At 46.4% G+C, this 26,652-nt stretch overlaps 2 protein-coding genes and 1 long non-coding RNA gene across 4 annotated transcripts in view; 1 reads left to right on the forward strand and 2 right to left on the reverse strand.

Annotated features, from left to right (window-relative positions):
- Window positions 1–6,617, forward strand: part of SH2D4A (SH2 domain containing 4A) — a 46,543-nt gene extending 39,926 nt beyond the window's left edge. The window contains exons 9-10 of the mRNA XM_045535308.1: window positions 4,300–4,523; window positions 4,945–6,617. Of these exons, the coding sequence (XP_045391264.1) occupies window positions 4,300–4,523; window positions 4,945–5,037 (317 nt within the window). The 3' untranslated portion in view covers window positions 5,038–6,617. The remainder of the gene's footprint in view (window positions 1–4,299; window positions 4,524–4,944) is intronic.
- A 2,705-nt stretch (window positions 6,618–9,322) lies between these two features.
- On the reverse strand, window positions 9,323–11,217 carry LOC123626381. The gene is made up of 3 exons (XR_006730839.1): window positions 10,900–11,217; window positions 10,036–10,153; window positions 9,323–9,526 (listed from the first exon to the last, which is right to left on the reverse strand). It is a non-coding gene; the product is annotated as an uncharacterized LOC123626381 (long non-coding RNA).
- A 737-nt stretch (window positions 11,218–11,954) lies between these two features.
- The window catches only part of CSGALNACT1 (chondroitin sulfate N-acetylgalactosaminyltransferase 1), a 252,944-nt gene continuing 238,246 nt past the window's right edge, over window positions 11,955–26,652 (reverse strand). For both annotated transcript variants that reach the window (XM_045535298.1, XM_045535299.1), the window contains exons 7-10: window positions 25,148–25,326; window positions 24,175–24,269; window positions 15,204–15,285; window positions 11,955–13,883 (exon numbers count right to left, since the gene is read on the reverse strand). In XM_045535298.1, the coding sequence (XP_045391254.1) occupies window positions 13,594–13,883; window positions 15,204–15,285; window positions 24,175–24,269; window positions 25,148–25,326 (646 nt within the window). In that variant the 3' untranslated portion in view covers window positions 11,955–13,593. The remainder of the gene's footprint in view (window positions 13,884–15,203; window positions 15,286–24,174; window positions 24,270–25,147; window positions 25,327–26,652) is intronic.

Consider the following 26,652-nt stretch of genomic DNA (forward strand, 5'->3'; position numbering starts at 1 on the left):
TGGATGTCGAGAAAAGTTAGTGGCTTCTGGCCCCAAATGGCTTCTATGAGATCTGTGGTTGAATTGGACTAATTGGCTGTGTGTACAACAGAAGCTGCTTTAGTTCTCTTACAGAGCATGTTTGTGCTAAGGGTGTCTGGTTTAAATGATGTTTAAGGCAGCTCCCTTCTAAGTAGTATCATCTCACACATAAATAGACCACAAAAAGCAAGCTCCTAAACACAGAGCATAGCAAACTCTTCTAAATGGAACACAATTTCTTGTGATAGGCTTTTTCCTAAAGGGCTCCTAGTGTGGTCAGAACATTACAGCAAAATTGGCAACTACCATGGTATGTACTTTCTCTAAGATTTTAACTACTCTGAATACCTCATATAAGTGGAATCATACCATATTGTTTTTTTGACTGGCTTATTTCACTTAGCATAATGTCCTCACGTTTCATTCATGTTGTGGTGTATATCAGAATTTCCTTCCTTTTCCAGGCTGAATAATTATCTACTGCCAGCCTACACATTTTGCTTATCTGTCAATGGACACTTGGGTTTTTTCCATGTTGCATGCTTTGGGAATAGTGCTGCTGTGAGAATACGTGTGCAAATATCTCTGTAAGACTGTGCTTTCCGTTCTTTAGAGAATTTAGCCAGAGGTGGAATTTTTGGATTATATGGTAATTCTGTGGTTTAATTTTTTTGACTAACTGGCCATGCTATTTTTCATAGTGGCTGCACCATTTTACCTTCCTGTCAATGGTGCACAGGAATTCCAATTTCTCTACACCTTAGCTAACACTTGTTATTTTCTGTTGTTTTTTTTGTTGTTGTTGTTGTTGATGGTAGCCATCCTAATGAGTAAGAGATGGTATTTCATTGTAGTTTCAATTTGCATTTCCCTAATGATTAATGATGTTGAGCATCTTTGCATGTCAGCCATTTATATATCTTCTTTGGAGAAATGTCTATTCAAGTTCTTTGTCTATTTTTGAATTTTTTTGTTTTTGGTTGAGGGCCAGAGAATATTTACAATTGGAGTTTGAAGTTCTGTCCAGAAACCCACAGATTCATTTTGTAATTCTATCAACATTTTCCTGCCCCTACTAAAAATACAGCACTATATAGGAGCTTACAAATTGGCAAGGACTGGAGTAGGAAGGTGGATTAAAAAAATGCATAAAAAATTGTCTGATTTAGGAAGTTTCTATAATAATTTGTTTCCGTGGTTAGAGAATTCACGTATTTACTCTGTGCATCAATAGTTTATTTCTCATAATGTAATCAACACTTTCTTATTCAAATATGGATATAATTGGCCTGTTCATGATTTATTTCCATCTTTGTTTTGTATGGATGGCTTTTGCTGTCGTGGCATATAATTGAACCTGCCCTCTAAATGCTTTGGTCCCAATATTTTAAGTTACTTAAAAAGCAAACCCCTTTAACTTTGGTGGGATACCAACATATTATAGTTCACACTTCAGCTGTTTTGATTTCTTCTATTTTTGACACATCCTGCTGTCTCATTCTCTTTGGGGGATAAATATGTCTGTGGAAGAAGTTATTCTCTAGAACCTAAGTTCCCCAGAGGCAGTTGTTGAGGTGGAGTCCTGTGTCCCTTCCTGTCTCTCCTCCTGGAAGTTTGTGTCCCCACAGTTCCTTCAGGGGGACCAGATACCACTGACTGAGCAGATATGACTGAATAGATCACATTAAGACAGGCACACGGAGGCTTCCCGAAGTGTCTCTCAGGCTAAAATCTTAGTGAACCTGGGAAGTGATGCCCATACGTGAAAATCTGTCCTTTGACTATTTTGCTGAGGAGAGGAGATTTCTTTATTGTGGGGCCATCAAAATTCTACCCATCTGTCCCAAAGGGATTTTCAAGCTTTTGTCTTCACCAAGTACAAGTTACAGATTTATGTGACTTCTCAAAGCCTTTTTGTTCCTAAGCCTCAGACAACATACACATCCTGCCTCATTTACAAGTGCAATTCATATATTTTGTGGAGCAGATAGGCTGTGTCCAGCAGCAAGAATCTGTCACTGCTTGTGTGTGGCAGACAAGGACAGCTGGAAGTCCATTCCCTGGAAGTCACTGCCCTGACCTTGTGACAGCCCAGTAGGGCTCCTTTTAGCAGAGCACTTTCTGTCTGAATTCCTCTCTGTAGTCCTCCTCTGTAACTGCCTAGTATTTGGTCAGATTTTGAAGTCACAGGAGAAGATGAAACATAAAGAGGTCAAAGCTACACCCATGTATTTGGGAAGAGCTAGCTTTTCTGCAGAAAATTCTATGCCTTGCTTTTTTTTTTCTGGAAGACCCTCATTTTTCTCATAAAGTACTCAGTGCAGCAAACTTCTACAGAAAGGTTACTGTGTTTTTCCATTAATGTGGAGAATAGTCCATTAGCCCCAGAGATCTTTCCTACTCGGGTTTTTTGCAAGGGATGCCATTGAGTCCTCACCACCTGTGCCCGGGAGCTCCAACCTTCCCATTGCAAACGCCCAGGACTCCCCTGTCTTATAAGTTCCCATGTGTTCTTGGAGTCCTGAGTTACCCAGAGGGGCCTCAGAGCCCAGGGCAAGGCAAGGCGAGTGTCAGAGGTGAAGGAGAATGACTGTGCTTTGGGGGTTCTACTCAGAATTTTGTACCGAAAGAAGATCCTACTGTGTAAAGAAGTATTGTAAAAACCATGCTTTTGTCGTCAGACATTTCATTAGCATCACGTGCTTTCTTGACGATTTCTCTTGCTGTGGCCAGAGAATATTGGACAATATTTCTCTGTGCCAGGGAATGAGAAGGCAGAAATAAGAACAACGTCTGGGGCCACATTGCCTGGCTATAAGTCTGAGTCTTCCACCAACCAGCTTTGTAATGGTGGTGTTTTTTCTTACTGATTTGAGTTCTTGGTATATTCTGGATATTAGCCCTTTATTGGTTATATAGTGTTTCCTTTGCTGTGCAGAAGCATTTAAATTTAATTAAGGTCCATTTATTTTTGTTGTAATTATCTTTGGCATCTAAGTCATAAATTCTTTACGTAGGCCCATATCCAGAAGTTTTTTCTACACTATCCAAAGTTTTTTTCTACATTTTCTTCTAGAATTTTTATGGTTTCATGCCTTACATTTGAGTCTTTCATCCATCTTGAATTAATTTTTGTAAGTGGTGAGAGAGAGGGGTCCTGTTTAATTCTCCAGCATGTGGCTATCCACCATTCCCAGCCCCACTTATTGAATATTGCCCCAGTGTATGTTGTTGTCTGCTTTGTTGAAGATCAGTTGCTTGTGGGTAGATGGTTTTATATCTGAGTTCTCTACTGTTCCATTGGTCTATGTCTCTATTTTAGCACCAGTACTACGCTGTTTGGTTACTACAGCCTTGTAGTAGTTTGAAGCCTGGTAATGTGATGCCTCAAGATTGCTGTGGCTATGGGGTGTTTTTTTTGGTTCCAAACGAAGTGTAGAATTACTTTTTCTAGCTTTGAAATATGATGTTGGTATTTTTATGGGGATTGCATTTATATGTAAGTCTCTTTGGGTAGTATGGACATTCTAACAATGTTGATTGTACTGATCCATGAGCATGATATGTTTTTCCATTTGTTTGTGTCATCTGATTTCCTTCATCAGGGTTTTGGTGTCAGTGAAGAACATTCCTGGATTTATAGACACTCTAATGCAGTGTCTTTAGACCTCTGTCACATGCAGTCCCCACATAAGCTGGTACTGGTTGCCTTGTTTCAACTTATGGTTATCATGTGTAATTTTTCAGTGGGACCAGGTATGTTTAGGAAGGTGAAATAGACAAAAGCAGCAGCCCATTTAAGTGGCTTTCTGGGAAAAAACCAGCAGCCTGTATCATCTATTGGAACTTACACTGAGTGGTTGGTCTGGCATCTGACCGAAGAGGCTCACTCAGCATCAGCACATCCAGTGGGTCAGTTTCATAGGCGAATGGGCAGAAAGAAGGCTGGACCTGATTATGTGACACAGCTGCATCAGTCACCTTGCTGGGACCCAGTGCAATAGAGCTGCATTCCCTGGAGACCCTCACAAACCATCTACCAACTGTGTTGTCATCAATGGGGGTAGAAGTGAAAATGTGTCTGCTTAAGGGTAAACATTTAAGCACACTGTCTACCTGTGTAACCTCCCCTTGTCCTGTAACCAAGTACCAGAAGAATATTTTACTGCATTCCTAAGAAGCCCAAAATACATTTAGCATTGCTTTCTTTTCTTAAACTTGATCCACAGGGCTGGATTTAACCGGAGATGAAAGGCCCATCATTTTTCTTTCCCACAGGCATTGTCCCGCTCAAGAAAGCAAACGAGCTGCTCCTGAGCACGGGCAGGCCGGGCAGTTTTCTGATCCGGGTCAGTGAGAGGATCAAAGGCTACGCCCTGTCCTATCTGTCGGCCGAGGGCTGCAAACACTTCCTCATAGACGCCTCCGCGGACTCCTACAGCTTCCTGGGCGTGGACCAGCTGCAGCACGCCACCCTGGCGGACCTGGTGGAGTATCACAAGGTGAGACCAGTGCTAAACTTAATAGGCTCGGTGCATTACTGTCCTGTAGCAAGGAAAGACAGAACAATCGAGACTAACGAAAGAGGGAGTAGTCTTTGATAATTCCTCCCGATAATCAGGATTCTTAATTGCATGGCCATTATCATAGAACCTAGTTTCCTCCTCCGATACTCAGGGGGCCCCCACTGGGGCAGAGATCGTAGGAGACGCTGGAAAACCACATACTGATCACATCTGAGAATGGTCTTACGTTAGAGCTTGAGCCCTGGAGGGAAAGTTTGTGGAAAAGAAAAATCTTTTAAGATAGTCATGAACTAAGGAAAGTTCACTTAAATCAAGGGTGGCCAGGGAGTGCCAGCCTCTAAGGAGGTAGGGAAGGGCATTTCATTATCCCTCTGACCCCGTGTCCTCTGCGTGGCAGGAGGAACCCATCACCTCCCTGGGGCAGGAGCTCCTTCTCTACCCCTGTGGGCAGCAGGACCAGCCGCCCGACTACCTGGAGCTCTTCGAGTGACCCCCTCTGGCCGGGTCATCCTGCAACCTCCGGCTGGGCTCTCCCCTGCACAGACACCGCTGACATTTGTGTGTGAAGCCGAAGTCACCCTGCAGCAGACCCAGTGCTGATCCAGTGAAGGTATCCACGGAGTCTCCTCCTGAAATCCTCCTTCTGCACAAATGCTGGAGTTTAACATCAGGAGAAAATCGCCTTTGCTCAGAAGCGCTCCGGAAGTACAGAGAGAAGTTCCAGTTTCGGTGCGACCTAACACGAAGGGTATGACTTTAAGATAAAATGAACAACGATGACATTGAAACCTTTTAGAAATTAAGGTATACTTCCAAAGACAGGATCGCGTATGGACTCTTCTATGACCCCTACGCTCTCTCTTGTGTCGTCTCCAGCAGGCTCAGAGTCCCAATTACATGAAGTTCCCTGCTGGCTTAGAAATGCTAGCGGTGAGACCTTCACTGGGCAAGATGATCGAAATATATGTCGCTTATTGTGCACATTGGAACCAGGACATGGGAGACCCACAAAAACAAGCCATGAATGTAAATTGAAGGAGAAGTTTTAAAATGTAGGATGAGAGGCTTAACGTGGATAAAAATACATGGGGACTGCAGGAAAGCACACATGTATGTGTGTTTCCTCCCACTGGAGAGAGGGGGGACTGTGCAGGCTCTCCCCAAGAGTGCACCAAAAAGGATGAAGCACGTGCTCACATACAGTGTTGTTATTACCGCTGCGTAGACAGGATCAGTGCACTGTTTGGATGCTATTTACTGGGGGTTGAATGGTGTTCTCCAAAAAGATGTATTGAAGTCTTAACCCACTGTACTGGTGACTGTGGCCTTATTTGGAAATGGGGTCGTTGCAGATGAGGTCACAGTGGCATCCTTACAAGGAGAGAGAGAGACCCACACAGAGGGAAGACAGCCACGGGACAACAGAGCCAGACTGCAGGGACAGTTGCAAGGCAGAGAACACCAGGGACTGCCAGGAGAGAGGCCTGGAACCCTCTCCCCAGAGTCTCACAGCAGGGCACATGGCCCTATTGACACCTTAATTTCAGACTTCCAGCCTCTAGAACTGTGAGAATAAATTTGTTTTAAGCCACTGAGTTTATGGTAATTTGTTACTGATGCCCCAGAAAGCTAATACGGTCTAATTATGGAACCCAACGTACGTGAGACATCTTTCATTGTTACACGGTCCACCACTGTCATGAAAAAGTAAAAATGGGAGATTGAGAAAAACCTTCCAGCTAGTCTGGCCCTGGGACAGATTTGTCCATTAGGCCACCCCCAGCGACTCTGGGCCTGGCCTCTGGCCAGGGACCCAGGCCGCTCTCAGCCACTCAAGATCATTTTTGCGGGGGGGAGGATGGAAATCTGCTTGTATCTCAGGACTGACTCCTGGGTCAGCAGCTTTTTACTTTGCCCTTAAATGAAAGCAGAAGGACACAGCCGTATGTTCACGAGGTGGCTGGCTGGGTATAGCACTCAGGGACTGTGTAACAAGAAAGCTTTTAAACTTGTATCACTGTTTCTCGTAATGTTCCACATGGTTTATATTAAACTATTACAAAAACTCCATCTATTAGTGATTCAACAGTCATGGCATTATTCAGAAACTTCTATTCTCATCTCTTTCCCCCATTTTCTGTGTTATCTCAGACAGGATCCCTTACCTCTTCGAGCCTCCGTTTTTGCTGTGGGAAAAAGGTGTTTTAACTGGGCGATCTTCATTATTTTCGTCCAGCTTCAAAATTTTGAGGTTCAGTTGCTCACTGGAATGAAGACAAAGTACCCAACAGTCACTGATAATTATGAAGACATAAGATTCCAGTACCACCCTCTGCCTAAAATCATATTGAAGGAAATAAGCATGACCACATCTAGACGTAACCACACTAAGCAACAGCCTGCCGGAGGAGTTTGGGGAAGACACATTAATAGAAAACAGGAAATGACCCAACTGAATTACCCCAATATTGCAAGGGGGAGCAGATTTGAGTTCTGTGCTTTTTTATCCTATTGGTTATTGATATTTAGAGGAATCAACTGTCTGGTGTTGGATGCTATGAGGGTCGGGATTAATATTTGAAATTCACAGGGAAGGACTAGGTTACAGAATTGCTTGCTTTCTGGGGTTGAGCAGCCCTGAATTCTCATCCTGCCTCCACTGCACTCTCAGTCTTGCCTGTGCCTGACCTGAGTTATGGTCCAAGGCGAGGATGTCCCAACCCTGACCCCTCGCCTTCTGTCACCTCCAGTCACCTCCACAAACCCAGCTCCCTGACCCATCTGCCCAGGGTTTCTGGGTCTGAAGTGTTGCCCTCAGGTTACTATCAAGGTTCCCAGGGGCTCTAACTCTTTGGGACTCTGCCCAAATTTCACTCCCTTCCCATGTTTAATTTCTCCCTCAACTCCCTGAATAAGATCCTGGAATCTCTCTCTTAAAAGATTTTCTGGCTGTCACCTCCGTATTGCCAGACCCTTACAGACCCATCACACTCCCATCGTGTCTGCTGGAAGGCCCCTGGTTCTTGTCTCCTGCCCTGCCACAGTAGGATGCAGCAGAAAGTTAGCTTGTCCCTCAGTGTCAACAGCAGCGCTAAGCAATGTCAAGAAGTGTTAGTTGGCTCAACCCTTACCCTACGGGGTGACAGGGGGGAAGTACAGAGACAGTTAAGAAAAAGGACCAAGAGAAAGAAAACTTGAAGGTGGACATTGGACAGGTCACTAAAAAAATTTCGGGCATTTACACCAAAAATCACCTGTCCTAGCTGATGCTTTGTAAGTAACCATCCTTTTAGTGTAATAGCACATGTGCTAACATGGCATGAAATTTGTTTTCAGATTAAAATGAAAAATCATGGCCTAAATCTTAGCAATCGCCACCTTTTATAATGGAGCTTTCATCATGCACGAGAGTCCAAACATATTTCACAGTCCTCGCACATACATACTTTGGGGCTCCTGCCATTTGGTGCACAGAGAAGACACACATTTAGTCATGGATATGTCTCCATGCGGCCTCTGTGCTTTCATTCTCGTCAAACACATGGTAAATGCTTTACTTTAAGTCTGCAATGCACAGGTCTTTTCTCCAAACACAAGTTTTCTACGATTTTATCTTTAATACTTGTGTTTGAATTGAACTTTTCTCTTCTTCAGGAATCGCTACAAATCTCACTTTGATTTCTCTTCTTTGCCTTCCATGTTGTAATCTCATCCTGTTTTCCTCTCTGTTCTTTGCTGTTGTATTTTAGGAGAACTTCTCATCCCTGTCCTGTCCATGTCGAAGATTACGTTTTCTGCAATGTCAATTCTGCCCTTCACTGCCTCCAGTATGGATTTTAGTACCACTGTTCCCTTTCCAGGTTACTTGCCATCCTTCCTTCTCTCCCTACACAAAGATCCTTAGACTTCCTATGGCCGCCCCAGACTGAAACCATCAGGAGGCTTAAATGAGAAAAGTCCCCTTGTTTTAACAGGTGGTAAAAACATCGTTAGACCATGAGGTAGCTTGATACAACAGAGAACCCAGCGGTTTGGGTCCTGGCTATGCCATCAACTATTAATAGCTGAGTGGAATCATAAAGGAAAAAATTACTAAGCCTGTCTGAGCTTTAGCTTATTCATTTCTAAAACGGGAGTTACTAAAGTCACCTAGGTTCTGAGGATTAGAAATCTATTAAATGCCTGGCATAGAGAAAGTACCCCATAAATGGTAATTAAAAGTACTCCTAGACAATCAGGAGTTCAACAAAACCAGGATCCGTACATCCAGGCTTCCTTTATCAGCACGGTTAATGTAACCAATGGGTTGCATATCCCAATGGCCCATTTCCTAGACTTTCTGGGGTGAATTTTAAAGGAGAAAGGGAAACTTTTCAAGAGTAAGGGATATAATGATGAATGATGCAGTACGTTAGCCAGTTGACCTGCGGAGAAATGGCTCGCTCAGTTTGGATTTGAACTGGCACAGAGGGGGGCATTTGCTCGTGTCTGATTTTGACAACGCCCCAAGCTGAGAGGAACCAGCTTTTATCCTCAAATTGGCCATTGGCAAACTGGTTCATTTTCCCTGGGATTCCTGATCACAAATCTTCACCTATTTGCCCCCTTTCTGAGCAGAAGACTTATTGCAAACCCAGCTCCCTTTGGGATTAGCTCCACCTGTCTCCCAAATAGGTCAGGCAGGGCCAATGCTGAGACAAACTGCCAATGAGGAGCAAGCCCCCCCAAAAGCCTTGTCAGTTCAAATCAGCTTTTACTTCCCCTCAACTGGAAAGATGTTCCTCAGTGAAGTCTTCCTACCAATGGAGTCAAGATCCCAGTAACCAAACAGAATGGCAAAGGCCTTACCTTTGGGGGTGCTCTCCCGGCAGCATGGCAGGGCCCTAGGGAAGCTTCCCACCCAGGCCACTCCCTGCTGTTCCTGGCAGCCCCACATGCCATTGACGTGATGTTCACATGGTTCCGTTTGAGGCTAATTACTAGAAAAAAGATGCAGTAGTTATATTTTTCCTTCAGCCTTTCTTTGAATTTGAGGTTTTATTTTTTTTAATGCTGATTTTTAGGCTTTTGAAGTGGGATTTAATATTCTAGCAGGCTAGGTGATGTTTATTGTTGGCGTTTTTTAAGCCCTTGGGGTTAGAGGGTGGGTTGGTGGTGGGGCAGAAGCTTGGGGGTGGGGGTGGGGGCCTGGTGGAGGAGGGAGTTGCCTGGCACCGCTGCACTTCCCTTAGCTCAAGCTAAAGTGTCTGACTCTCAGGTCGATGAAGAATAAATCCAGTTCACAAAATGTCCCACGCCAGGGCTGAATGACATTTGGTGCATCCTGGGCAGAGGTTGCTGTGGGTGGCCTGGCCCTCCCTGGAACTCTGGGGTGACCATGGAAGCTGGAGTTGGGCCCTGGAGGAGCACAACCTGGCTTATCTCCCCAGGGCCAGGCTCGCCCTCCCCGTAGGCTGTGACCCTCCCCAGGGCTGCCCTCCCCTCTTACTGTTCCGTCCATCTTCCTGCTGGAACAGCAGAGCCACACACAGCCAAGACGACACCGGGCTCAACTACTGCAGAGGGCACGTTCAAAGGATCAGCAATGCAGAGTCTGAAAGGCACCTCTAATGACAGGAAAGAACAGATTCTGTATGTTGGAAAAAAACCCACCAGCAACCCCCCGCCCCGCCCCAACCAACTGGCACAGTCCCCACAGTTTTTGGCAGCAACAGCAAAGCACTGAGCCCTGCCAGGAGAAACAGCTTTGAATTAAAATATAAAGCTAATCGGAATATGGATCACGCAACGCTGCCAGTTATTTGATGTGTGCTGGGAGTAAAACACACCCCAGCCTTACAAAAAACTGCCCAAGGTCATTATGTCTAATCAGCAGTTCTCAGAAACAGTATCAAGTCTTTTTATTTAAAAGTAAGTATTCCCACCTGCTGTCCCTTCCTACTCAAGACAGTCCTTAAATATAATGTCTTAGGGCTCCAATCCCACATGGAACCCTAACACCACCAGCAATTAATTACGCAGAGGCTGGAGGGAGGTGGTCGGGTTGATTAACTGTTCTTGGATCACTGTGTTAAACAGTTTCTATTCCTTGTCAGGGGATTTCGGAGAGGGCGTGGCTGGAAAGCAGAGAAACAGTGGGAAACTGAGGAACAGAGGACAGGCCTTGGACTCACTCCAGGCCAAAGCTCTTTGCCCCAGACCTTCCAAGCCCATCTGGAACTGGCCACGTGGTGGGAGATGCCATCTGAGCCCCGGAGCCAGCCACTTGCTGGCCGGGCCTCTGCACAAGTTCATTAACACTTCTGAGCCTCAGTTTCTGCACGTAGAGAGTGGAAGTAATGATATTCCCTACCTTAGAAGGTTGGCATTCTGCACACGAGGTTCCCAGCTGTGCTCCTTCCTTTGAAAACCTCTAATGCCTCCCGACTGCCTCGGGAGCCATCAACTCCAATGACTGAGCTCAGAATTTAAGGTAGAAATTATCCATTATATTTCACACTCCTAATAACCTCTGCCTTCAGACAGTGTTCAGAATGACAAAAACAGGACAACAGTGTATGTGATGGTTTCATAATCTCAACTATATGGCCCATAATGGCCCTCTGACTTTGTCCAAGCAGCCCTGGGCACACTGAGTTAACAGACACTGCCAGCGACACAGTCGTAAATGAGGACTGGTACCTAGACAGACACCTGCTATGTGCCTCTCATGTCCTAAGTACTTCACACACACGAGCTCATTTAATCTTTACAACAATCATATGACATAGAAGTGACTGCATTTATCACCCTGAATGAGGAAACTAAGATACATAGGCACTGAGTGACTCCTTTAAGCTCATGTAAGTTGCAAGTGAAAGAACTGGAATTTGAACCCAGGTTGTCTGGCTGGAGAAACCACATTAGCTACCACATTGCACTACTGAACCCTGATAACATTTACTTAACAACGCGACAGGGCAGGGAAGGCCTGATTTGTAATGTTTGCCAATTTCTGTGGTGTAAATATTCCCACCCTGGTCGATTTGAAGCTACCAACCTGAGTGAGGATTGAGAAGTAGTACTGATAATTGTCTCCCAGGAGGCTATGGTAGCAGCACACTACTGCTGGGAGCAAACTGCCATATATTAGAGACCCCAGCTCAGTAAGATGACCCGGGCTGGTTACTGGGCAATTTATAGGAACAGAATAGGAACAGAGAGAGTACACAGAGTTGGAAAGGGCCTTAGCCAAGCCCAAGGCTCAGTGCTTCCTGGGCATATCCTACAATGCACAGGACAGCCTCCCAACAAGCAGAGCAATCCAGCCCACAATATCAGTTGTGCCAAGGTCGAGAAACCCTGGTCTATGCCCAAAATACTATTTTCCAAAAACTGAAAACATGCCATTCTTACTCCAAGAAGAAATCATATCCACAAATCATATTTTATTAGCTGTGCAATACCACCTTCCATTCAGGGCCTGTGTTTTAATTAAGTTTTATGAACTACCAGTACAAATCAATACAATGCATTTTTTAATACACCAGCAGCTTGAATGTTCTTGAAGCTTTTAAACAATGAGTTTACTGTGGGCAAACAGAAGGCAAGGAATCAGAGAGATAATTAGCTCATGCATCTGGTGCTGGCTAATAAATAAATAATTTTCACATGAATGTAGAAACTGCTCCGTGTTAACTGTATTTTTAAAAAATACTTTGAAACTGTAATAAAATGCAATTATCAGAAGCATCTTGGTGATTGAGTAGAAGAACTGCTTAATTTAAAAAATAATTCAGTTACTTCCACCTAGCCCGGGGTGGATGAACATGTAGCAAAATCTTCCATCCCACTAGACTCTGGCAGAAGAATTGATCTTTCATAAAACAAATTTTTCTGTGTTTCTTCTTATGGAAGCCAGAAGCCAGGAAGAGCACCCTGCTTTGAAAAGAGATTGTTTGGTTCACACAGTCTATACTTTGGTTTATTTGAACAGGTAAGAAAGTGGTCCCCATTTTCTAAGGAGGAAATGTATTTTCTGACTTTTAAATACATCACGATATCACCGGTCTAAAACGAGTTTCCTTTTCTGGTAAAGTGAAAAGGGTCTTTTTCTTTTCCTCCAGCGCTCAGTTGCCCCTTCTTCATAAACAGTCTTCAGATACAGTATCCATGTGTGTCAACCCATAGTTGCAAACCATGCCTTCCACGTGTCACCAGGTCTGCATTCAGTGCCCGACAGGATCAGCATTTGGCACGTCCTTGGATATGGTATCAACCTGATGCTCTGAACTGAAAGTCTTCATAATGCATCTAAAATATCTTCTTAAAAAATATAAAAATGTATGCTAACTTGTGCTCTCTTGTAAGGCTTGCAGATTAGTAATTACTTAAGCAGAATATAACTCACAAGCCAAAAACAAAAAAGTGCGTTTTTAAATAAAATAAACAAACTGGAGATGGTTAAAACCACCACCAAAAAGATGAGATTATTTTTCATTGATCTTGGGAAAAAATGACACAATATTTAGGATTTCTTTTCTGGTCCATTTGATGTTGTTTAATATGCTCACGAGGACTGTGACAAGTCGTGTCTCCTCTTCTGCCCTCTGATATTTTCGCATTTCTAGAAACTAGAGCCCCACTGAGATGACCATTTGTAAGAGGAGCAACGTGCTTGCCTTTCATTCTAATGAACTTTGTACAAAACTGGTCTTAATTCATGAGCATTTCAATGAGCACAGAAAACAAGAGCTCTCATTTTGTTGTAAACACAATCAAAGCCTCCACACCATCAGGCTTATAATCTCACAAGCATTCTGCCTTTGTCAGACACTTCACGGGTGCAACTGGGCTACGTCTGCAGGCAAGAATGGAGATTTTGATTTCTGTTGCATAAAAGCCAACCAGAGAGAAATCGGAGGCTCTCTCCTCTCGGTCTTTTAACTAATCAAATTTCTTTTTCTCGCCCTTTTTGGAAGTCTTTTCCTTGTTGCAGCCACTTATTCCGGTAATTGCAAAAGGGAAAAAAAAGTTTCAATGTCTCCCCAAATCCATCCCTGGGAGTTCATGTCTTCTTGCTGCCTGGCTTCTGTTTCTGCTTGCGGAGGTGAGCCTCTATCTCGTGCCTGAAGACCAGCATGCCCAGCTGCCCGTGGGACGCCTCGTTCATGGCCTTGGACTGCATGCACATCTTGTACTGCTCAGGGGTCAGCTCGTCCAGACAGCGCTTCTCGTGCCACAGGTGGAAGAGGCCCCGCACGGGCGTCCGCACCACTATGAGGTTGCTGTGCAGATACTTTCGGTAAAGGTGCACGTCCTCTCCGCCCCAGCCTTTGATGTCCAAGTCGAACCCACCTGTCAGGAGAGAACACACCTGTTGAGTCATGCTGCCCAGGCACCTCCTGTTCTGCATTCGCCTCTCCCGGCTGCACAAGCACAGAACTTTTCTCAAAGAGACATTCAGGGGACATGTGTGCTTCTCTGCCCCCCAAGTTACCGGAGTGGCTGTCCAGCCCAGAGGCCCTGGAAATCCCAAACAGAGATGACCTTCATGGCAGACAGCACCAACTTCCTCAGATAACAAGACCCCAAACAAAATTGCAAGCATTTGCCGGCTTCAAAGAGCCACCAGCAACGCGCATGAATAGCCCTGGCCTCCCTGTAAGAGCTCAGCAGCAGCCCAACTTCTCAACTTGAAACCTCCCGGTGCAGATTCTTGTCTTTGTGTTTGGATGTGGCCTCCGCCTGCCTTTGCAGAAACCTGGGACTTGCAGTGTGACGGAGTGAAGAGGATGGCAGGGTGAACGAGTCACATCCCACTGAAGCCCTCTTCCTATCACAGACCTAAGTGGTGCTGAAGAGCTGTGACTTCACAACCAGCTGGCAAAATCAGCCATTTTAAAGGAAAAAAAAAAAATTGTTGTTTCATTTTATAATAAACTCCTTCACAAAGTCAGTCGTGGCCTGGCGAAGTCTCGCCTTTATAAGCTGAGATGCCCTACATCTTTTCTTAGCCTAAAGCCCACTGGGTCCCAGATGGAACCAAAGAGCCACTGGCCTCTTTTTGTCCTTTCTCTTTCTTACCCAGGAAGTTTATTTAACTCATACAAGAAACAGTGAAATGATTCTCAACATATTTTCTCAGACATCCTCGTGCAGCCTGTTTATTCCTTGCACACCCCAAGCTGTGCTGCTCTGACTGGGGCATCGCTAGAACCTAAGAGGGGGTTCAAGGCCCAGAGAAAACTGCAACCGACCAGCCCCCGGGCTGTTGATATGAGTGACCGTGACCCCTCCATGGTGGGCAAAATATGAGTCAGGGCTCCAGAATTTGTGTCCTAGTTTTCTTAGAACCTGCCACTTAACTTTTCTTGAATTTTAGTTTTTTTTCTGCTTAAATGAAGTAGGTATCCTAACCAAACAAGTTAGGGGCAGTGTTTGGCTAACCGAAATTGATTTATTATCATCATAAATTATTCAATACAAGGTTCACAAGTAAGACACTTGCACAAAGTACAACACTGCAAAGAATGGCATTTTAATTATTATAATTATTATTATTTTAAAGGAAATGGCACCACCTTTACCACCAGACTCTGGAAATCTGCTCAATTCCTTCAAGGGCGGCACAGCCCGGTGGCCTGTAGGTGGCAGCAGAGATGCAGAGTTGCTCACCTATGTTGATGAAGTCCGACCGATACTGACATGTCATCCCGAATCCAAAGTCTCTCCAAAATCCAGTTTCTTTCTTTATGACCTGCAAGGAAAGCACCGTCCTGTGAGGGGGAAGGATACAGTGGACAAATGTAGGGAGGAGCATTCACACACTCATGTGAGCAAAAAGCACAGAGCCGGTCCCGTCGCCACTAAACAGCCACAACCACGTGGGGGACACGCAGATGGCCGTGGATCCTCACACCACAGGAACACAGTAAACGCACCCGTCCCCAAACGGGGCCTTGTGATTGTTGGCACCCCTGGCCGGAATGTTTCTAGGGTGTAGGCATGAACACACACACACACACACACACACACACACACACACGCATAATCAAAAACAAACCGGGAGAGCAAGTTTTTGAGCAGCACCATGGAAAAGCCACCTACATGTCTGGCCCCACACCAGTGCCAGGGAGGACTGGGGAAGGCCTGGGCCCCTGCACAGGCCCAGGCAGGGGGCCAGCAAAGGGCTCAGGAAGTTGAGAAAAGGGCTGGAGAACAACTTGGAATTCAGCAGCCCTGGCGCGATGCACACACAGGACTCCCTTGGGGAATAAAAAGTCACGGGAGAGACCTCGGCATGTCACCAGCCCTCCTGCTCTGCTCTCGCTTGCTGAGGGAAAGGGCACTAAAAGTCTAGGTTCTGGAGAAAGACTGTCCATTCATCCTGACGCTATTTAAAAACCAAACTGGTCCCCACAGCATCTGCAGTGGTGCCAGCCTGCAGGGCGGCCGAGAGGCCATCCAAACAGTGCTCAGCCTCTCCTCTAAGTACATTTCCAATCTATCTGCTGAAGCTGCCTTTCAAGTGGTTTATTTATATACATATTTTGTGGCTGAGATAACTCTGGGTTTGAGATCTTAATAGTTATCTTTCACGATTCGTTCTTGTCGTTGACATAGGTGCCTAGACAAAACGACACTCCCTCCCCTGGGGAAGGGGGGAGTTTCAGCAGGTCCCCATTCCCTCAGATGTCTGTCTTCTGTTTGGGACAGGTGGCTCTGCGCCCCACTAATTAGAACCAGCACGTGAGGGGGCAGGAGCACCAGAGTCTTGTCCCAGCTCGACCACTGGCTTTTCTGCCTTCCCTTCTCCGAGCCTCTATTTTCTTCCCAATAAAATGGGTTGAGTGAACTTGCTCCTAATCCAGCTCTCACATCTAAACATTTATCATATCCCTTACTCCACCTTCCTGAAGTTTCACCACAGGCTGATTATATTTGACAAATGGCTCACAGAAGGCTTAATGAATCTTAAACATTCTCATACTCCGTGACCTATGAAACCTCCCTGTAGATGTCGCTGACACTACTGTTGACTAAGGAAAATAAGGACCGAGAGAGGTTCAGTCGGTCACAGCTGTCCCCAGCACATGTTGCCAATTCTACTTCTGAGCAAAGGACTGTTACACAGTATTTCCCAAAGGACAAGATAATTCCATTAGTATCCACTAGAAAGACTCTGCAAGGCAAGGAAGTCTGGAAAAATCTCTGCTGACTTATTTTTTAAATGTGGATTTTGTTCCATCCCTGTCTTACCAGGTACACCGTTTCTGTCGCAGCAAATGGCTCAATATCCCTTCTGCCGGCCAGGACCTGGGCAAGTTCCCCAAGCCTCTGGATCAAAAAGGAGTCAAGGAAAAGTGCCAGTATCCAAACTTCAAATATTTGGCTGAAGTATACGTGGAATTTTAAAAAGAATGCTCCAAACAGGAAAAATAATCGGCCAGGGCTTGGGAAGAAGGACAAGAGGGACGGCAAGAGGCAGCTCTCCCAAGACTCTGGACTGAGACAATGTAGCATCTGACAAGGCTGGGCAAGGTCAAGGGGGACCCTCAGCTGGGAACGGTATGACAAACTGATTTATCAGCTGGGGAGGGAGCTACAGAAACACTTATTAAAGTCAGCTTTAAAGCTGGCAAGCCACAAAAAGCCACTATCTGAAGAGCTCATTGAAATTTAGCCCTTTGTGGAAACATTTGGTCATGCCCATAGCTTATCATTTCAGGGCAAGATCAAGTTCACGTTTTAGAAGTTCTACTGCCCACAGCTGTGCTGAGTTGCTGTGCTGTTAGAATATATGTTTTGGTTTTCGTCCACGGTTCCTGGCTCATAACTCCATAGTCTTTGTTATAAATACAACATTGGGGCCCTTCAGGCCTCAGGAAACAGAATCTTTCTCCTGCTCCAGGCAGGACTCTAATCTGAGTGTGGGTCAAAAGACCCTCATTCCAGAGAGGGTCCTGCCCCATGCCCTGGAGGATGGAACGCTGCACAGAGAGGCCAGGAAGAATCTGAGCAGACAGGCCTTGCTGGGTTTAGATCAAGTGGTTTGTGTCCAATCATGTTTTGACACGGTTGTCCATGCTTCAGTCACAGGAAACCATTGAAGTCTCCATAAAAGGACCAAAGGGCAGGGTTCAGAGAGCTTCTGGAGAGCAGGACACATGGAGGTAGACAGGAAAGTGAACAAGAACTCATCCACGTGCCGGGAGTGGGGCACACCCCAACTCCATGAGGACAGAAGCTCCCGAGCTTGGGACCCTTCCAGACCTCACCCTACGTATCTCTCCATCGGGCTGTTTTTCTGTATCCTTTGCAATAAACAAGTAAATGTTTCCAGGGGTTTTGTGAGCCGCTCTAGCAAATTAATCAAACCCAAAGAGGGGGTCACGGAAACTCCAGTTTAGAGCCAGTTGGTCAGAAGTTCTGGAGGCCTGGACTCGTGACTGGCGGAAAGGATGGGTCAGTCTTGGGGACTGAGCCCTGAGCCTGTGGGACCGGATGCTATCTCTGGATAGACAGTGTCAGAATTGAACTAGACGACGCCCCCGCTGGGGTCCGCTGCGTGGTGTGTGGAGGCAAAGCCCCACATGTGGTCACAGAAGCCGCCTTCTGTGTTGACTATTGTGGAGTTCAGAGGGAAGCACGGTTGGAGGAGTGCTTTGCCAAGGAGGAGGAGGAACGGTGCCCTCGGTGGGCAGCCTGGTGGCAAAGTGTGCTCAAGTGTACATCTGAGCACGTCGCCTTCCCGTTGGAAACCCTCGATGCCATTCCGAGAAAACCCATAGGAAAGCCTCACAGCCCTATGTGACCCGGCCCCACCTGCCATGGCCATCTCATCCCTGCTCCTTCCTCTGCCCTGTACATGCCCTGCCTCTGCCCTTCGGGGTCTCCAGGCTCCCAGCCCCCCGTGCAGTCCCCGCTGCCTGGGTCACCCTTTCCCTGCCCACTGCTCAGCTCTGCTCCAATGTCACTTGCTCAGAGTGGTCGTCCTGACCCTCCCTGCCAGTGTCATTGCACCCGCCACCCCAACGTCACTCTCTACACCGTCACCCTGGTTTATTTTCTCTCCAACAATGATGGTTCTCTGAAATGACACTGTGGATGCGTTGATTTCCCTGTTTGCTGACTGTCTTCACCCCCCACCGCCGGTGAACCTCAAGACCTGGTGTCGTCCACAGCAACCAGCACCCTGTCCAGCACACAGCAGGCACTCAATAAATGCACCCTCAGTGAATGAGCAGGAAGCAGTCCCAGGGCAGAGATGGCTCTAAGCCCAGTACAAACAGACACGTTTCAAGGAGGAGATACGTAATCAGCAAGGGCCCAGGAAGCCCAGCGGTACCAACTCTCAGAATCGTGTGGCTCTGGCCCAACAGACAAAAATGTTTTCACCTGCCTGGGGTCTAAGGCAGAGCGCCTGACTTCTCAGAAACTTTGCCCCAGGCGTAAGGAGATCCACTGTTCTGTTCAAGCATTGAAAAGACAGACACCAATGACAATGACATCTGCTGCGACAAAGGAAGAAGAAACCCCACAATAAAGATTGTACTTTAAAAGAAAAGCATCTCTTCCTCCTGTCCTAGATTCCACTCATCTGTTTTCAAGCTCTACTCTCATTTTTTTAAAAAATGTCTTTTGATGGCTGGCCGCCTCTCGGCTCTCTCTGCAGCACCCTCCTGTCCCCACCTGAGGTCTCAGCAGAGCCCTGCAGGGTACGGATGCACCACAAAAGGACAGTTGTCAGGCCTGCTCTCCCACAGGAAGTTTCCAGAGCCCCAGCTCTGTGGGCGACTCACGTGACAGGGGTGATTAGTTTCTATTAGGACCCAAACACAAAGCACAAATCAGCATCTCTCCCCAGAGATGCGGGGAGGTGGCCGCCCTGCAGCTAGCTGCGTGGGGAGCCGGACTTGGACGGCTGCCCGTGAAGCAATCTGGACCCGAAAATAAAATAAATAACAAATACCCTGCCTGAGCATCTCCTCTACATCAAAGCGAGTCTCCCAAGACCTGAGGCTGTGTCTGGCCAGTCTGTGAGCAGGGCTGGTTTATGGGCGTGTGACCCCCGCAGTAGCACAGGGCCCCCCCCTGCACGGAAGGCCTCACGCCTGCTGTCGCCATCTTGAAATTCTTAATACTTTTTCAACAAGGGCCCGCATTTTCATTTTGCACTGGGCTGTGCCAATTGCGTAGCAGGTCCTGCCTGCTCGTACCCTGAGCTGCAAAAGCTTCTGTGTCCGGGTTGGGTGCCCTCCGGCCCTGTGCTACACGTTCCTTATCACCTGGGTCCTCAGAGCTTGGTGATCACACTGCACAGATTCCAGGAGGGCTGGCACGTCCTCTTCTTGTGGCCTCTTCGTATGGAGGTACAATGACTTGCCCAAGATCACTCAGCCACTTGTAGCCGAGCACAGACCGACCCTAGGATTGCTGTGACCGTTCCATTTCTTGAGAAATAAGGTATTCTAGAGCCACAGCTTTCAAAGATTTAATAATGAACTCAAATGCCAACTCCTCCCAGATTTTTACTGACTCACATTTTTTCTACAAGGCTCCTTTTATCAGTATTGGTATAAAAAAATTTGTGTCTTCTGAGGGTACCATGCCGGACAAGGAACCATCTGGAATCTCTCATTCCCAGGAACGTGTAATCTTAGACTAGACTCACTGCCCTCCTTGAAGCACTTGGAGGCCAAGGATGTGTCCCCTGCTGTTCGGCATCCTCAGCCCCGGCTCAGTGCACAGCGTGGCACTGGAGTTCGTGCCTCTGCCACTCAGCCGCTGTGGGAGTCTGGGCAAGTGACTTAACGCTCCTTGACCCTCAAATTCCCCACCTGTGAGATGACAATAGTTCCTCTTCACCTTACGAAGTGTTACATGAGACGGTGCAGGCACAGTGCTGGCTCACGGAAAGGCTCTTGTTGATATTAATTTTGGTACCCTATGTGCACACCGAACAGAGGGACACAAAGTCATCAGAGTTAATTGCTGGCACTGCACAGCAGACTGCGATGTCCGCATCAGACACCGCGGACATTAGACATGGCGAGGAGGTGGCCCTGAGGTGGAATGACAGTCCCAGCAGACTCTGAGCAGGTGTGCTCACCTGGCGGCGGGGCTGGCTTGGGTGTCTACGAAGCTGGTACCACGTGCCAGGCATTTTCTCCATAACCAGTCAGTCTGCGGAGGATAATGAATTGCAACAAGAATTCAAGGTATGGGGTTTATACTCAAAGGAAAAAAAAAACAAATTGCCTGAATATACACACAAAACCATATATTTGGTTTCCGGCTTCTGTCTGCAGGCAAAATGTTATCAAGTGACAGTGGCAATAGCCACGAGAAAGAATGACTAGCACGCTAACGAGGTCATATTTCCAGGGCTGCTGGAAAAGGTTGTCTTTTGTTTGCATAAGTAACTTTTATTACAGCTGCATTCTGGAGCTGCGTTCTCCCTTCGCCTTTGACACTGATATATTCCAGGGAAGGCTATACTAAGGGTTTATTAATATATACGCAGCATCTCTTTCAACACTGAGCCCAAACGCACCCTCGGTAGGAAGTCTTTCCTAGTGGATCCATCTCCAATCGTTACTTTTTATTTTATACCTTCTCACCACCGACACCATCTATATTTCCATTATATTAATTTCTGTAGTTTGATGTTCTCCTTTGGAATCTTTGTCGGGCCATTTCCTTTATATGTCAGCTCTCATCTAGATCCTGAGCAAAACTCTTTCCACTGTACTAGAGCGAGCAAAGCCTGGTTTGGGCAGTGCCACTGGCTCTCTGTGCCATCTTGGACAAGTCGTTCCACCTCTATAAAAAGACGAGAGTCAGTGAAGTGTCCCCACAAATCACTTCTGTGTATGTGACATTGTTTAAGTTCTTCTGACTCTTCCACTAACACCTAGACCAGTCCCCTGTAGGCAGTAAGTGCTCAAGAAATGATTCATCCAGTCAAGAACATGATCATACTTTTCTTTTGGGGATGGGGACCACTTTTGTCTCAGAGAGAACTGCTAGTTCAGACTAAATAGTCATAAATACCGAACTCTAAAATATCAGGCTTGTGTACTCTAGAAAAGGTTGAAAGCATATCTGGAAGTAAGTGTCAAAGGTTGCAGGATAATTCAAGGCCTCTGGCAGGAGACACCAGGCATCTGAGCTGTTTCTGCCCTGACCACTAATTCTGAGGCTCTAAGAAACTTGCCCAACTGTGCTGCACCTCTAGGTTTTCCTTCCACCTGCTTCTCTGCAGGAATAATAATAAAAGGCTAAAACCTTTAGATTGTTAAATAAAAAGAATTCTTGCAAGCAAATAAGGTCTTTATGAGTTTGAAGTGGAAGCATTAATCACATGGGGTATCAAATGTAAAACAGTACTTTATTTAAAGCCAGAGGATCTTTTATTATGATTGGTTGAAAGAAAATAAATCCTATATCTTATTTTTCCCTTGAACCCAATTAGAAGCTTATAACTCTTATGGAAAGGAAACAAGAAGTTTCTTTTTTTTTTTCTTTTTATTTTTTAAGGGATGGGGTCTCACTATGCTGCCCAGACTAGACTCCTGGGCACAAGGGATCCTCCCACCTTGGCCTCCTGAGTAGCTGGGATTACAGGCTGGGATGCTACCATGCCTGACTGAAACAAGACATTTCTGTCTCTCTGGGGGAGAGATATTGCTGGTAAATACCGTCACTCCCCATATAGCGACATTTCGGTCCACCACCAAGTGCATCTATGATGGTGGCCATCTAAGGAAGCTAACATTAACTTATTAAAGAAAATTTTTTTATAAACTCAGTTTAGCCTAAATGTACAGTGTTTATAAAGCCTACAGTAGCACACAGTAATGTCCTAGGAAGTCACGTTTACCCACCACTCACCCAGGGCAACTTCTGCAAGCTCCGTTCTCGGTAAGTGCCCCTATACCAGCGTACCACATTTTATCTTTTATGCCATATTTTCCCTGTACCTTTTCTATGTTTAGACACATTTAGATACACAAATACATTGTATTACAATTGCCTGCAATATTCAGAACAGTAACATGTTGTACAGGTTTATAATCTGGAAGCAAAAGGCTGTACCATACAAGCCTAGGTGTGTAGTGGCTACACCATCTAGGTTTGTGTAAATGCACGCTATGATGTCTACACAATGGTGGCCTAATGACACATCTCTCAGAACAGATCCCTGTTGTTAAGTGACACATGACTATAGAAAAAAAGTGGTTCAAGTGAAAAACTCTGTTTTTATGTATAAAGCAGAGATATACATACAGCACACAAACAGATACACAGTGTATCCGGGTATTAAAATTTCACTGAGGGGAGAGGAAGCTATATTATGAATGTACTGTCTGGCTTGAGCCCAAAGAGAAATCATGCCAGGACATGGTGAGAAATGAACCTTGTCCAACCTGAAGACACTCAAAACTGAAACTCTCTGGAAAATATCATTGCATCAGCTGCCCAGGGTTAGCTGGCAGAGGGAGGGCAAAGGCCACAGGATGGGATGGGGGGAACAGGTTTTGCTGCTTCTGGAAGCTTAAACACAGTCCTCCGAGAGAATTTCACAAGCGATTTCCGTGGAAATCAGTTTACTCTCCCCACTGCACGGAAACATGAGAGACTTGGTCCTACGACATCTTCAGGTTCACGCAGATGTCCTTCCTCCACCCTAAGAGGTACGCCGTGGGAAGAAGCATGGCTTTGACCCAGCAGGAGGCAGAGCTGCCCAAAGCAAGGAAGCACACGTGGCCTTCAGATGAGAACGACGCCCTGAGATTCAGCCTGAGCCACACCCAGCTTTAGACAAACCCAGATGATCCCCCAACAGGAAAAGATCACAGCCCAGAGCTTGGGGTGGGCGAAGGGTCTTCTCTCTGTCCGTGCTGGCAGCAATAATGGGAAACCTTGTCTCCGAGGGGTGTGTCTACGCAACACAGAGAGTCTAGTCTGGCTCGCTGCCTCCTTCCGCTCCTGTACTGCTTCTCTGCACTGCTGCCTGTGACAACGGAGACATCTCAGCTTACAGGACCCTTGGGGGCCATGTGGTCCCACTATCCATCACCTACACAGCCGAGTGTGTAGCAGGGAGGTCCCTCCAATCTTCCTCTGAAAGCCACCTTGCCGTGACAGCTCTGATGCCAGCGTGCACCTGAGGCACCGTGATGCAGGGGACTGTGGCACCATGTGAAGGGCACAGAGAACTGCATCTGGCCCTCACTGGGTCAACCCACCCCTTGCTGATTTCCATTTTCCATCTGACACACGGAAACATAAGTCCCTCCCCTTTCTTACCTTGTAGGATTTTGTAATAAAGAGAAAATGCATTACATCCATAATGCAATAATATTAATACTAGTTTCCAAAAACCATAGAAGAAAACTATGAAGGTGTGAAATTACCTTCCTGTAAAGTACCGTTCCCATTTATTTTCCACTTTTAAATACTGCAAGCACTTTTAATCAACAAGGCGCTAGGAGCAAAGGCTAACACGTCTGCCAAACCGAAAATCCACTAAGGGAATCATTCCACAGATTCCCACTCACCTGTGGCTCACGGTCAGGTGCCCCTGGTAATGAAAGGCGCTAACCAGCCACACGAAGGCATCGGCGGGGTCATTACTCACCAGCTGCTGTTCTAAGGGAGGCACTGCCTCGTGATGGCCGTATATGATGCCCGGGTTGTACTGACTGAAAAGGACTGGATAAAACACCTTCTTCCCTGCAAACCGGAAGACAAACATTTGCTTGAAGTGACAGATACAATGACTAGGTTTGCTCGTTGGCATTTAGCTTTCTGAAACACCCCAGATATTTGCATCGTTTTTCTTTTTTCCTCCCTCCACTCAACCCTCAAGTAGATCTCAGAAGTACAGCAGCAGGCAGACCAGAGAGATTCTCAAATATTTCTGACCTCCCAGCACAGGAATAATATTCAAAATACTGACAGTCAGTGGCTCCAGCACTGGGCACCAACCAATGGGAGTAGGTGTGGAGGAGAGTCCCGGTGCCCCCTGCCCCGCCAAACACTAACCCTTGAACTTGCTGGCTCATGGGGTAGTCTCCAGAGTGACTATGGGGACATCCCAGGGAAGTTGCTCAAGAGCAACTTACACAGAAGAATTTCAGTATTTTGACAACTGACATGGTCACGCTAGTGATCATTGGCTGAGTGTCTGCCTTGCCCATGAGTCAGGTCTATGAAGATAATTTCCGTATTGGGGGTTCTTTCCGCTCAGAGCCCTTCTGCCCTTGGTCCCTGCCCAAGGCTACTCTTTTCTCTTTACATCCAGGCAGCTTTTCCAAGTTCATGCTCTCCCCACCACCCTTTCTCTTGTGGATGTTCAGCAACGCTGACCTCCCAGCTGGAGATGGAAAATGGGTCATGAACATGAACTTGGGACAACAGTGCCCGAACTATGGTGGCCAACAGGCCCATAATACAGCCCCAAAGGAGAACTCAAACCAGGTGTTTTTCTTTCTCTTTGCCAATGGGGTAAAAGAGGCTGATTGAGGATGCCACAGCAAACCATGAAGAGAATGACGCATGAACACAAGAGAGCTGAATGCCACCCGAGGGTGAGCTGAGAGGCCCCGTACCTGGCTGTGTATTCAGCCTGCACGTGTTGAGGAACTCAGAGGTGAAGTAGATGTCAACGTCACAGAAGAAGAGAAGGACGTTGCTTCCCTTCCAGAAGCGGGCGCCGACATCAAGTCCCTTTCCCCGAGAAAATTCTCCGTTCAGTTGGATGAAGGTGAAGTTCCTGAAGTTGGCAGCTCTGAAAGGCAAGACCAGGTACAGTCACTCACGTGCCCACGATTCATGGGCTGACAGTGTCCCCTGGAAAAATACGTGACCATGGCCCATCCATGTCTTGTCACTTTTCTTTTGTAGCCCTGAGGGTATTGGGGCTACCCCAGCAGGTGCAGAATGACCCAGACCCACCGGAAACCCATTGGGATCAAAGGTACCAAGAACACCCAGTGAAGTCTTATTTCTAATTTTTCTGGCAATTCCTTCACATTGAAACGTGTACTGTCATCACTAATGAATATTCTTTGTGATGGGGAAAATGGGACTCAGTGAAGACTAGCAATGCAACCCAGGAAAAATCTCCATGCTTCCTGGGCCCCCAAACGAACTCTCTGAAATAACTTTGCAATGGCTCCACCTAGCATCTTCTCATCTGCATTGAGACCCAGGAGCCAGGCAAGATGTTCTTGATGGGTATCTGTCCCCAAACAGATTTAAGGCTGGATGGCCTCCCCACCCTCTGGGAAAGCAGCATTGCACAGCGGAAGAAGCCACCAGTTGGAGTTCGAACACTAGGACGGCTCCGACCTGGCTCTCCTACAGACGGCTCTGTGATCTAGCCCAGCCCATTAATCTCCGCAAGCTCAGTTGCCTCATCTGCAAAACAGGAATAATAACACCTTCCTTAGCCATCTCACAGGGCTATTAGCTAGATAAACAGTGCCACGAACATAAAGCCCTCGGTAAGCATCAGCTACTGCTATTAGCACAGGCAAGGTTTCCCAGGCCCGGTAGCAAAGCCAAGATGTTTCTTTAGTTTTCTGTTCTTTCCCAGGAATGGCAGAACCTTCTGGAATGGGGCATGTCTTGAGCAAAAGTTCCAGGAGTTCAATCAGTGCCTAGTGGGACAGAGATTGTCTTCTACCCAACAGAACTGGAGAATCACCCTCAGTCCTGTTCTAGCTCCTACTTGGGCAGGGACCCAGCACTTGGCAAATCTTCCTTTTCCTGGTGCCATCTTCCCTCCCCAACTTCTCTCTCATCTTGATATATTCGAAAGGTACAGAAGCTCATTTCCATTTTTAAAAGTTTGTGTTCCAAGTAACTATCTTGGGTAAAGGTCAACACAGATATAGAGTCATAAGCTTTTAAAATGCTATTTTGTGCTCGTATCTGGTAATTTAATCAGTGAAACTAGTTTTGCTGCTTGCCTCCTTGACTTACCTTGCTCTCTCAGATCTGGGAGTGAGCTTGGTTTCTTATCTTGGGAATCTGCGGGCCCATCCTTGTCTGCGTCTGATGCCAGACGTGCCTTTCAGATGTAGTTCAAGGTAGGAGGCCTCGCCATGGG

Source organism: Lemur catta, chromosome 22, assembly GCF_020740605.2.
Source record: "Lemur catta isolate mLemCat1 chromosome 22, mLemCat1.pri, whole genome shotgun sequence".
Classification (NCBI taxonomy): Eukaryota; Metazoa; Chordata; class Mammalia; order Primates; family Lemuridae; genus Lemur; species Lemur catta.